The sequence below is a fragment of the Sphaeramia orbicularis genome, chromosome 9 (assembly GCF_902148855.1).
Source record: "Sphaeramia orbicularis chromosome 9, fSphaOr1.1, whole genome shotgun sequence".
In the NCBI taxonomy this organism is placed as follows: Eukaryota; Metazoa; Chordata; class Actinopteri; order Kurtiformes; family Apogonidae; genus Sphaeramia; species Sphaeramia orbicularis.
Genome location: NC_043965.1, coordinates 54,986,594 through 54,999,876, shown reverse-complemented (window position 1 = coordinate 54,999,876; position 13,283 = coordinate 54,986,594). Strand labels below are relative to the sequence as shown.

The window sequence follows — 13,283 nt, the reverse complement described above, 5'->3', positions numbered from 1 at the left end:
AGAATGAGAGAGGTTCACAGACGGCCATTTTCCTGGTCTTATGACCCAAGATGCCTTGGGATGACATTACAATAACTGTCCAAAATTTATATTGGCTGTCTCAGTGTGGAGCTGCGATGCTCTACATCTGTTCAATAACCAAGCCGAACACAGCATGAAATAATACCTTGATCAATTTGACACATAAGCTTATGGAAATACAAATATTAACCACAACAGACCTCCCAAAGGGTCTGGGTGCTCATTCGTCTCCTCAGTCTGGAGGTTGTGCTGTTTCATATAGTTCTACTTTTATCATGTGCAGTTCAGTGTGATCATTAGCTTCACTATTTGTAACTTTAGCGTCACAGGTAGATGACGTGCGCTGATGACAACGTGTTCTACATTTACCTATGTCGTACCCTTAGATTTAATGAATCTTATCACACTTGTGCATTCACACACTGTTTACTCGATCCATGTTCCACTGCGTGGTCGCAGCTGAAATCCCATGGTCTGTAGGACACTTTGATGAGTTAAGTCTGAGCCTGCAGTCTTTTAATTGTGTACATACATCTCTTTCCACAGGTCCAGTCAAAGAAAAAGACAGTTAAGGATGCAGGAGCTCAACAATGGATTTCTCCTTCTCTTTCATGCAAGGGATCATGGGAAATACAATTCAGCAACCCCCTCAGCTCATTGACTCAGCCAACATCAGACAGGAAGGCACCTGTGACACCGGCAGCGACCCGGGCGAGGATGGTGGTCCCTCCTACGATGCGGCCCTGGATGCAGAGTTCTCGTACCCGCCGTCGGCCTCGGAGGACATGCCTCAGGTGCCCAACGGCTATCCGCCCGGTCTGGGCCTGTACGAGCCTCAGACCAAGTTTTCCATGTACTCGCAGTTCCCCAACGGTTCCGCCAACGGCTACGGGGCCATCCGGAGCTACGGGGAGCACGGCCTCATGCCGGGTGAGGGGACGGTCCTGAGAGGCCCGGGTCTCCAGGAGAGACCTTTATCCCCTGTGTCACCGCCGCTGCCGCTGCCGCCACCCACCCACCACACATCCCATCTTCACCACCACCACCATCACCCCCATCACCACCACCACCACCACACGACGCACCACTACCACACTAACCCGCCTCATGTACAGCAGCAGACCCACCCGCAGAGCCCCCCGCCGCCCCCGCCGATGCCCTCCCAACACCACCTGCCCCAGACACCCCACATCATGAGCCACACTCTGCCTCCGCCGCCTCCTCTGCACCTCCCCTCCTCCAGCCCCCCGCCTTCCCTTGTGGACAGCACCCCATCTTCACAGCAGCCCTCCCACGCCCCGTCCAACACTCCTGGTGGGGTGCTGAAGAAAACCAGCTCTCCAGAGATCAAGCTGAAGATCATAAAGACGTATCAGAACGGCAAAGAGCTGTTTGAGTCGGCCCTGTGTGGAGACTTACTGCAAGAACTGCAGGTAGGACAGTCATATGCAAAGTATTTACACAGCCCCACAAGACTGAAGCTTTGTTGGCACAATTCAGCTACACTTAGCATCCAAAGAGCTATTTTGGCCACAAAGGAAAAAAGCATGGCCTACGATGACATGTTTTTATTTGATAAATAAGATACGCATTTTTACTGTTGGATTCTGTAAGAATGACTTTAGGCTTACATCAATAATAACACATCTTCCAAATTTCCAGATTTTTTTTTTTTTTAAATATATACTAAGATAAAGGGTGTCTGAGTATGGTAAGGTAAGTACTGGCTACTGCAGACCAGATCACCCAACAGGACCAGCAGTCCTCTAACTGTGGAAGAGGGAATAAGGGGGAGGACATCTTTGACAATTCAGATCATCCTCTTTTTCATGTTCTAACCAATCAGAGAAGAGGCTGTAGTGCACAACTTGCCTCATTACAATGCAGGACTGATCGCTGCAGAAGCTCCTTAATCCTCACTGCATCAGATTGTACAACACCTCAGTCAAGAGACAAAACTGATACCGAATATTCTATAAATAATTCACTGATTACTTGTTTTTTTTTTCTTTCTTTTTATTTTCCCTGAGCTGAAGATAACATGAATTTTGCTTTTGGGATGAACATGATAAATCCAATTCTGAATGTGAAAAACTAAAACCTCACAAAAGGACCACCTTTCAGAAACATGACATTTAAATAAGAACTACAATGAACTGTGCAGCTCAAACTAAATAAAATGGCAGATAAAATCATCTTTGTTGATGGTTCATGATGTTGGACATACTGTATAAACAGTAGTTTTGCCAATCAAACCAAAACTAATACCAAACTCTTCAGTTCCTTAAAACTACCTCATCAGTTGTTAGCTAAGAAGTGGAATTAGCTAACAACTATTCTACGAAGGTCTGACTCTCAGGATCGAACTCCAACACAAACTTCACAAAAGCAGATCAGCACTATCACTGTCATGGTAATGACATTTTAGTTGATATATAATTGTCATACACATAAGTACGACTATTCATTTGTGTTCTGTTCATTTTATGTCATTACTGCAGTAGTTTATTTACACAGAACAAAGGAGAATATTTATCTATTGGCATTTAACACTGAAACACATTAATAAAATTTGCATTTCTGTTTGCATTAGAGGCTCTCCAAATACAAATGGCTCAGACCAATTTTGACATAAATGAAGTATTTAAAAACGACTAATGATGACAGGTACCAATAATAGAAGGGCAATGAAATCAACACAATGATTTCAGTAGATGAAATGTTGGAAATAGTGAAATATTTGTAACCTGACATTAACGTTTAAAAAAAAAAAAATATGTTTATCGATTTAAAAAAAAAAAAAAAAAGTTTTTTTAGAACAAAAAAAAAAACGCAACAGAAAAAACAAATAAAGAACAGGAAAACACTGCTCAGACCAAACGGTCCATACAGCCCTCACACTCAAACAAAAGCCCTAATCAGAATGGCTGACACATTTACAGTCACCTGTTCCCAGAAAGGTCTCCACATCTGGCTGAAGCTGAAGCTGTCAGTCTTAGATTGGGTCAGACAATTCAGGAAGTTCAGTGGAATGTGTTCCATTATGATCCTGTACCATCCAGAGTTTGTAGGGGGTCTGAGAAATCCAGTGAAGTGCAATGTTCTTCCTTGCACAGAAGGTCAGGACATTATCCAGTTTCCTGTGGTGTTTGTCATGAACGTGTGCACTTACATGACTTTTTTATTAGTTTCATTCCCCTGTAGTCATAATAATCATGATTATGCAGAATAACTGCAGTTAGATAAATGGTAATGTTATAATCGTCACTGGACTAATGAGCATGTCCAAAATATCCCATATTGAACTTGTATTAGTTCTTTAGTCCTTTCAGCATGAGCTTGTCCAGGGCCATGGTGGGCCTGGGGCTCTCAAATCTGTCATCCCTCTTTTGGAGATTTAGTAAACACAAAACAAGCATTTTGTTGATGTTACATTACATTAGGTCGGAGCAAAAATGTGATCGGATTCTTGTTTCTGACACAATGTAACAATTGATGGAATCTTCATCAGTGTTATACCCCTTGGGTTTGTGATTCTGCAGCATAGTTTTGGGACTAAAACCTTTAAAACAGCAGATTTTTAATCTTTTAAAGCTCATTGTGTACTCTTTGCATGTTTGTATTACTAAATAGATCAGTGAAATGGAGTGAGCAGCTAGTGTAGAACATCTCTGAAAGGGAAAAACAAGAACAAAGCCTGACCTAACCCTTACAAACTCAATATAAGTCCTATCTGCTCCACTGGGATTCATCAGAAATGTTTCTATTGATGTGTGAAAGCTTTTCATCTGCATTGCTTGAAAAGTGAATATCTGAAAGTTTTTCTGTCTGCATACCAAGTGAACCAGTTTTGTGTGGGTAAAGTAAAAGGTAAGTAACGGCTTGTTGTTTTTTTGTTTCTTTACTTCAGAAGGAGTCTCAGAAGAATGAAGCTGCACAGATGCAGCGCAGACATGAGAGGAAGAAGGAGAAGAGGAAAAAGAGTGCCAGGCTGCAGCAGCAGGTCCAGGAAAAGAGCCTGGACCAGGGCCAGGCAGCACCGGCAGGTACCACAGGCCAGACAGAGGACAGCCCCAGCCCCCAGCCCCCACAAAGAGAAACGCCCACCACGCAGACAGAGAAGCCCCAGAAGACTGTCATCAAAACCGAACCAAAGACGCCAAAGGCAAGAGCACAACAGGTTATTCTAACAAGAACTCCATCATCCACTCACTCAGTGTTATTCTGGGCCGTTCAGGGGAAGACCAGCCACTGATATGTGCATGTTTATGTTCAGGTTCCGAAGGTCCATCACCCTTCAGTGATCCAAGAGACGGGCTTCTGCAAGGAGTTTGTCATTGGAGATCTGGTGTGGTCCAAAGTGGGTACCTATCCCTGGTGGCCCTGCATGGTGTCATCTGACCCACAGATGAAGGTCCACACACGCATCAACACCAGAGGTAAAGGAACCGGTGGGTAGATGACGTAAAGACTGAACGTATCAGCTTGTTTGGGTGATTTGATCATTTATTTGATAATTTCATGTCATTGTGCAGGTCACAGGGAGTATCATGTCCAGTTCTTCGGCAGCGTAGCTGAGCGAGCATGGATCCATGAGAAGAGGATAGTCATGTACCAAGGGAAGCAGCAGTTTGATGAGCTTCAGGCCGAGACTCTGCGCAAGACCACCAACCCTGTAGAGAGACACAAAGTATGTACAAGTCCATCAAAAAAGTACTGGTACCCTGATGTCATAGACAGACTGACTAGGTCTAACTTCTGTCTTTGTGTTTAGACAGGTATTATCTAAAAGTAAGGCTGTATGATTAATCGAATGACAGTTGTAATCCCAAAGGCTGACATTCAAGGTCTGGATTTAGGAGGATTTAAGGTTATCAATTTGAACAAATGGAAAAAAAAATAAACACATTCTCAGTTTTCTGGTAACTTTTTGGATTTAGTGACACTGAGCAGAGAAATACTGTGTAAAAGACACAAAGATGAAAGTTCCTGTGGTTCCTTTTCTTTTTTTTTATGCTTGTTTAAATTTGTATGGTTGAGTTGAAAAAACATTGCCCTAACCTTAACCCTTCCTCAGACCTGCAGATACCCTGGAAAAAATTGTTTGGATGGAGCCTTTGGTTGAAAATAACACATTTACCAACTTACAGGAAAACACCAATTAGAAACTTTGAATATAAAGTCAAACAGGAAACAGAACACAGATAAAAAGAACCAGTATTTTTTTGCATTTATAATCACAAATGTCTGACCACAGCATTCAGAAAGGTCTTAAAAAGGTCTTATATTAATGTAATAAAATGAAACCTGGGTCCTGTTGTAAGGTTTACATTCTGGGATCTGGAAAGGCAGCACCGTAGGAGTTTGTGTAGCAGAACCAGCTAACTGATCTGTACTGATCCAGAACACAGGACGCTCTTCTTGTATTTCCCCTCTTACTTCCCTCTCACAAACATCTGACCAATAGGAACAGGGAGCACTGTCACATGGGAGTGATGCATTTCTGTTGTTGTTTTGTTTGTTTGTAGTTTGCAGATTCGGAGCAGGAGAGAGAACACTCTTAAATTTGCAGTAGCTGTTTTTGGAAATATGTAAATCTAAACTGTGTCACAGGTGAAGGAAAGTTAAGTTTTCATGAGCATGACAAGGGATCTTTGTTTTATTTGAAGAACATGAACAAGGAGTACATTTCTTAAACACTTCATTCTGGCTAATTCTTCATTAATAATTACATTTTTATTTATTCCTGGACACTACTGGAAACTGCTCTTAATTTTGTAGGCAGAAAAATATCAACTAGAATTGTCAGTCATCCATAACACAGACCATATCATCTATGTCTGGTTAAAATTATATTGGCACTAAAGCCTTATTTACAGTATAACTGAGAACAAAAAGAAACAATGGTGATAAGACAATAAAACAGAAATAATAAAACAATAAACCCTTAAGAACAATTGAAGAGATTAGAAAAAGAAATCAGTGTGAAACAGTGGTAATAAAACACTAGATAGCAATTTAATAACAACTCCAAAACAATAAAACCATCAAGAATAACTGAGGCAATAAACATATAATTCAAATGGATTTGTTAAAACACGTGGCTTTTTCAGTGTGCTTAGGTTATAGGAAGATCCATAAAAACAGCTGTCACATGTGACCTAAAAGAAATGTAAAATACTTCTTATTTGTCCAGTCTAAAATCGTCCATATTAAAAGAAATGTTAAACACATGAACTTGTATATTAAAGAAAAGTAACGAGTAACGTAAATAGCAATATATTGTTGTTAATTTTGATAATTTGTCCGTAGTTTTCTACAGCTATGAAGTGGTGAAAATGAACTGCATCATAGGGTTTTCTGTGGGATTCTGGGGATGGGGTCTGTGGGATTTGGAGTTCTCCCCTACAAAAAGTTTGATGTTAATTGACGAACTATGCGTCCATTCTCACATAACTGTAGATAATGACAGCATTTTCCCCTTTGTTTGTAGAAGACGGTGTACAGATGTGGGGCTTGCCTGCAAGAATATTTAAGGTTCTTTAGTTTAAAATGTCAGATCATTTTGGTCCATTCTTATAAAAAAAAACCTCTGGGAAAGCTAGAGTAGATCATGAACACACAACACTGAGAAGATTAAAAACAAAATGTGTCCACTGGGACCAACTGTATCTGGAAAAGTCAGTCAGTTTTGATGTTCTGTTTAAATTTTACATCCTATTTGGCATAGCTGGCGTCCAAGTGGTTTGTGTGCTGTGCTCAAGGAACAAAGACCTCGGCTCCAAAATGAAACTTATGTGGCAGTATCTTAAAATTGTAGTACTACTGGTGACCACTAGATGTTGCTCTAAAAATCCTTGGTTCCCATAGACTGGCATTAAACTTCTCTCTACAAATATAAATTTAGTATTTTGTTTTCGAGGAGTTATTCTGGCCTCATCTGTTTTATTTGGAAACTCTAATAAGTGATCTGGTCCATCTTCAAGTGTTGAATTAGATACAAGGGCAAACGGAAAGATTCAGTGTCAGACTTTGATTGACAGGTCTGTATGACAGCTTGCTCAGCTGCCAAGTTGGACTTGTTCTTGTTTATTAATGAAACACATTTTTGTCTCACACACAGATCAGTTGCAGTTGTGGTTAATAGGTTCTACTAAGAAGATGTAAAATGAAGTTGTTTCATAAGATTTAATGAAGTTTACCATTTTACTGAACCTCTAAGCAAATGCGTAGCATTAGCTCACCCTCTCCTCTGGCTCTGGTGGTTCCCCTTTACCAAATATGGTCAATTGGTCTGGTCAATATGGTCTGGCTCTAAAAGCCAACATGAAAACGGCCAGATCAAAAACTACTGGCTTCCAAACAGCCGTTCAAAGACCACTGGGTGCCGTCACGGCCCTTCCATCCATTCATTGTATACAGTCTATGATTCTATGATATTCATTTGTACAAAAAACATATTTTTATTACAGCAGTATTTTATTTTGCGCTCTAAATAAATGGTCTTGGTGAATTGTAAATGGGTAATTACGTTCATTTTTACCCTCGGCCCTCGCTGCAGGGTATTGTCATCAGTTCGTTGTCTGTCTGTCTGTCCTTATGTGCAAAAACTGTGGCGTGGACTGAAGGACACGTTATGTTTACAACATGCTATAATTTACATGTTTACAAATTATGCTTTTTTCATTTCTTAATTCCAGAATCTAGCAAATTAATTTCCCAATCCTCATATCTTTAGTACTGTTATATGTCATTGTACAATTTATTCTATCTCTTTTGATGTCTCTGTTTCTAGCTCCTGAAGCCCATCCCTCAAAGGGAGCGTTCCCAGTGGGAAGTAGGTGTTGGTCACGCCGAGGACGCCTTCCTGATGACGCGGCAGGAACGGATTGACAACTACACCTTCATCTATGTTGACCCAGACCCCACCGAAACTCCGCCCATCAAGAAACCCAATGTCAGAGCTGAAAAGCGGAGCCGGCGCTCCAGTGGCTCCACCAACAAGAGGGAGGACACGGCAGTGAAGTCACCCGACAGAGAGCAGCCGCCTCGCAGGCAACTGCCTCGCAGACAGTGTAGTATTTCTAATACAGACCATTCCCAAGCCTCCAACGAGGAGGGGAGCCACAGGGTCAACACAAACAAAACGGGCTCCCCTAAACGAAACTCTGGTTCTGATGGACGGACACAGCAGGAGTCTCCTCCACCGGTTAGAGCCTGGAAAACTGCAGCAGCACGAAAACTCCTGCCTCTGTCCATCACCATGAAGAGGCTGAATGTGGAGATCACCAAGTGCGACTGGCCTCTCCTGCAGAAGAAAGCAGCTCCGTCCTCCCCCAAAAAGGACAAGGAAGATGAAAAGGAGGAGAGAGTGGAGAGAGAAGGCCGGCAGCCCGACCTGGGGTACTGTTCACCTGAGGTAGGTAGAGTGAAAGTGAGGCCAGAAAACATGCCACGCATGATGATGCCATGAGGCAATATTCAATTGTAATGTTTTCAGCAGGACAGCAGAGCTAAACCTGAAGCCAGTCCTGAGGAGGAGGAGGAAGGGGAGGAAGCCGAGGAGGAGGGGGAGGGGGAGGAAAGGAGAGGTTCCCCTGCCAGTCGGAGGAGTGAGGAGGGAGGACTGCAGCACACCTCCTCTCCTGGATCACACCACAGCAGTCCACAAGGTCTGTAGAGCACACACATACAGGGAGGTGCAGCACTGGAAATATGGAGAGACTGGGATTAGAAATATTCATAGATGTACTGTAATATTATCTTTTGGGATATTGTATAAATTGTCAAAAATACTATCAGTTCTTAGTCTGTTGGTCATTGTCATTTTGCACTGTAACCGACAGCGGTGGAATCAGACATCTGCAAAATGTGACACATTGTATTGTAGGGTTTTCCATGGCGCACACAAATATTTTAATGAAATGATTTAAAGATGATTTCTTCATTTAAATTACTGACATTTCATTTTCATTATTACACTTTAGTGTTACCAGAGTATGAGTGAATGTGTTCAACCATACTTACAACAGTAAATATGACACTTATGCCTTTTCTGTCTGTATATTTAAATAATTACTAAATTAACTAGCTTGTACTTAAGAGAGGAAATCATAGAACATTTTAACGGACTCAGTGACATTAGGTAAATGTATCTTGTCCAGTTGTCAACGCTGGTCTTACTTTAATAGCGATACCTCGCATACAGTATCACAGTATAATACTGTATACGACACATGTCATCATGCCTGTCATGATGTGTGTCATATACCCAGATCCTTGCAAACACACAGCTCGACCAAGATGTAAAGGCCAACATTTCCATGTGTTCTCAGGTTCTCAGGAGAGGAAGCTCCAAAGGCGGTCAGTCAGGAGCAGGTCTGAGTCTGAGAGAGGCAATGAACCTGTCCCTAAGAAAAAAACCAAAAAGGAACAGGTAATGGCATTTTCTGAAATGAGCCTCACGTGTAAAAACAAAATCAGTTCCACAGTGACATATACCTGCATGTTTAATATGATCACAGGCTGAAATGGCTCCTGAGACCACACTAAGGACAGGTTCACAGAAAGGTAGGTGACTACTGCATGCCTCTGCTGTGGGAACACTTCTAATTTAACACTTTCAGTGCCATGGGCCGATTAAATCGGCTTCACGAAAACAACCTTTAAAGTGCCACGGGCCGATCAGATCGGCTTTGGAGAACACCCCACATTTGTGTACAAACAAACCATCCACCCCCATTTCTTTCTCACATTTCGATGACGTTCTTTCTGTGTCCCCCTTTTGAGACCAAGCAGACAGGAATTTGAGGTCACGCGACCGAATAATATTTTTATATCTTTTTAATGTTTCTTATTCTCCGGTGTTTCATCAGAGGGAGCCCTCCATGCCGGTGGGCGGCTGTGGACTCCGGGGGCTGTGGCGGCGCCTTCTCTCACTGGGGTCCGCTCCTTTCTGGTGGGTGGGGGTCCCAGTTGGCCCTCTCCCACTAGTTGGGATGCGGGGCTGTGCTGCTGGTGCCTGGTCGCCGGGGTCGGCGGCTGCCTCCTGGTGCGGATGGCTCCCTGAGACAGCGCCTCCTAAATTGATGTTTTACTTTTACTTGTACATTTTTGTTCTGGTCTACCCGTGCTCAGTCAGTCTTCTTAAGTATGTGTGAGCTTGTGGGTTTGCATGTATATGTGGGTTTGCATGTATATGTGTGTGTGTGCGGGTGAGTGGGTGGGTGTGGGTGGGTGGGGGGCGGTACTGATTTTTAAACTGATATGTAAAGCACTTTGTGCTACAGTTTTTAATGTATGAAAAGTGCTATATAAATAAAGATTATTATTATTATTATTATTATTATTATTATTATTATTATTATTATAAATTATGCAAATTACGATCAATAATGAATCGGCTGCGTCCGGTGCGTTTTGGATCTAATCAGCAATCGGTCGGATGTTACCGAGCGGTTTCCTGCAGGATTCTTCAAATATTATGAAAACGACGCGAAATACTGAAGAACGGCCAAATTCTGTGGCACTTTTAAGGCTTATTAGCCCCTTAACTGTCTGGCACTTAAAGAGTTAAGGATGAAACATTCCCTGTTTTAATGTTGCATTCATGTGATCATTAGGAGCCAGTGAGATCTCAGACGCCTGTAAACCCCTGAAGAAGAGAAGCAGAGCGTCAACAGATGTGGAGATGGCTTCATCTCAGTACAGGGACACGTCTGATTCTGACTCTAGAGGCCTCAACGACCCACAGGTAGGACTGGAATATTTAAAATGATTCTCTAATAAAGCAACAAAAAGCTATGAGTTACAGTTCATCAATAGTTCTGGATGCACCGGAGCTGGACAATATATTGAATATACTCTATGATTTACTGTGATTCTACACAGGGTAGAGTAAGTAACTGTCATGAACACAGAGTTCAAATAACATCATAGGTTTGAACGGGGACCTGTTTTGACTAACTTTTACTTACTCTTAGTCACTCACTTTTACTAGTGATTCATTTATTAGCTAAAAACAGCACAGCAGTATCACAGTCACATTTGATTCCACCCTAATAAAGGCATAATTCTGAACGTCATGTTTTATTTCTAATAGCAGAGCCTCGCACATGTAAAATCACAATGTTTTAAAAGTCCAAGATAATAACCAGAACTTTTGGCTTTCCTTTTAAGAAAAGATTGTTTTGACCACACGGTCATAGATAGAACCAGTAGACACTGAAGGAAACTGTGCAGCCCAGGCAGGACTTCCAAGAGCACACCCAGGTAGTCTGTCATGATGTTGTATAAAGGTGTTACAGTCAAAAAAGAACTGGGTAAAGAATTTAAATAACAAAAAAAGCTACTAGCAATCATGTCTGTTGACACCCAGCATCATTCTGTTCTGCCTCACTAAAGTCAGGCTCCAGTGGAAAACACTCCACGCACATCCAGGTCTTATATAGCATTCATAAAGTCTTAAATGTAGCTTTATAAAACTTAATGAGAACCTGTATATGTTTGTTCTTTATAATGTTCCTTATTTTTGACTTTTCATATGCTGTAAAGCAGGATTCCAGTGTGTGACACCCCTCCTCACATGTGCTGTACACTTTGTTAATGTTAAAGGGTTTATTTGGGAAGAGCCTTGACAGTCCAGCAGCTGCAGATGCAGATGCATCAGATACTCAGTCTGTGGACTCCGGATTGTCCCGTCAGGACAGCAGCACAGGGAAAAGAGACACCGTGTGCCAGGTCAGTGCTTCCTGCGATCTGTTGTTGTCTTCTTCTTCTTTCCTGTGTAACGCGTGCAGATATGGAGTTATAACGCTGTGTCATTGTGTGTTTGTAGATCTGTGAGGTGTATGGAGAAAGTTTGGTGGTGTGCGAAGGTGAATGCAACAGACAGTTTCACTTGGAGTGCCTCGGTTTGACATCCCTACCTGAAGGCAGGTTCACCTGCCTGGAATGTAGAAATGGTAAGTGGACATCATGTTAAGCTGTTGAATATTTCATGTTTCACTCTTTACTCTCATACACGACATGCACACTAATATTCAACTGTCATAGAGAGCTGAAGCCCCGCCCCATCCACTTGTGTCCCATGGGATTTTATTTTGGATAAAATTTGCATGACAGTCAATGGTGAAAGACAAGTTACTTTTTTGATCATTTTAATTATTTCACTATGTTTGAAAAATAACTATATCAGTCAATAAAGTTCCAGTTTGGCATAAAACAGTTTAAGTATCAGACTCTGAAGATGCATAAATACAAAAATGACACATCCAAAGTTCACCGAGGTGATGTCACTGTAACTGTCTCTCTATGATCTGTTCAGAGGTGTTGAAGATGCCTCTGTAGCTTCAACATGACCAGACTGTGCTGATTTTTCAACTCTTTTAATAGTTTCAATTTGCTCTCAGAGGTTAATGTACAATGCGTTGAGGTAATGGCTGTTTCGGTGTGGGTGACATGTATCACATGCATTGAAAGATGCAGTCCATTGAGCTGTTTCCACAAAAAAATAGATGTTTCTTTATCATCTTTGCAAAAAACTGTGACTTTCTTGGCTTGTACAATTATCTTTTAAAGTTACAAACGTCATATATGTAAACTATGACAGAGTTTAAGATAGACCAAAAAAATGACTTGTCTCTCATCATTGACTGTTGTTCATATTTTTTTCAGTTAGGTCCCATGTGACATACCAGAAGGAATGGGATTTCAATCTTTATTCAGAATGTGATAATATTCTGAGTTAGATATATGTCACATAAACCATGTGATCTAGAGTAATCTCCAATAAAGACATAGGATGTTCTGGTATCAGGGTTTTAAGAATACTCTTTGGACATGTATCCAGTATATTCAGAATGTGCATCTGAGTTTGATATCTTACTGCAGTTTGCAACACACTACATCCTGCCTGTTTACAGTTAGTGCTGTGTGTTGGACACAAGCCAACTGGCCAACAGTTTACAAGAGATTAGGAGTTGCATCTTCCATCATTGACAGAATGAAAATGTGAACGCCATCTATCATTTTGACAGATTAGACTGAAGGCAGTCTAACATAATGTTCCCTGATTTTTTTTTTTTTTTTTTTTTTTCACAGTTTTCTAATTTTGATTTGCATTATTCATATTTTCCTCTTTAGGCACAGTGGCTGTTTGCCTAAAGTGTGCAGGCATAGCGTTTCAATGCCTGCCACTGTTACCGTATAAAAATGCAAACCAGAATATGACCACAGGCAGTGTTTAAATGTATAATCTGTAC

The 13,283-nt window shown here is 41.5% G+C and overlaps 1 protein-coding gene across 10 annotated transcripts in view; it reads left to right on the top strand.

Moving 5' to 3' along the window:
• Positions 1-13,283, top strand: part of nsd3 (nuclear receptor binding SET domain protein 3) — a 35,406-nt gene that overhangs the window by 5,003 nt on the left and 17,120 nt on the right. For 3 of the 10 annotated variants that reach the window (XM_030143251.1, XM_030143250.1, XM_030143243.1), the window contains exons 2-12: positions 568-1,454; positions 3,932-4,201; positions 4,298-4,472; positions 4,557-4,711; positions 7,817-8,440; positions 8,522-8,693; positions 9,357-9,457; positions 9,546-9,591; positions 10,644-10,774; positions 11,635-11,760; positions 11,858-11,984. In XM_030143251.1, coding sequence (XP_029999111.1) covers positions 612-1,454; positions 3,932-4,201; positions 4,298-4,472; positions 4,557-4,711; positions 7,817-8,440; positions 8,522-8,693; positions 9,357-9,457; positions 9,546-9,591; positions 10,644-10,774; positions 11,635-11,760; positions 11,858-11,984 — 2,770 coding nt within the window. In that variant the 5' untranslated portion in view covers positions 568-611. The remainder of the gene's footprint in view (positions 1-567; positions 1,455-3,931; positions 4,202-4,297; positions 4,473-4,556; positions 4,712-7,816; positions 8,441-8,521; positions 8,694-9,356; positions 9,458-9,545; positions 9,592-10,643; positions 10,775-11,634; positions 11,761-11,857; positions 11,985-13,283) is intronic. The other 7 variants (XM_030143246.1, XM_030143253.1, XM_030143245.1 and 4 more) reach the window with 6 other exon arrangements.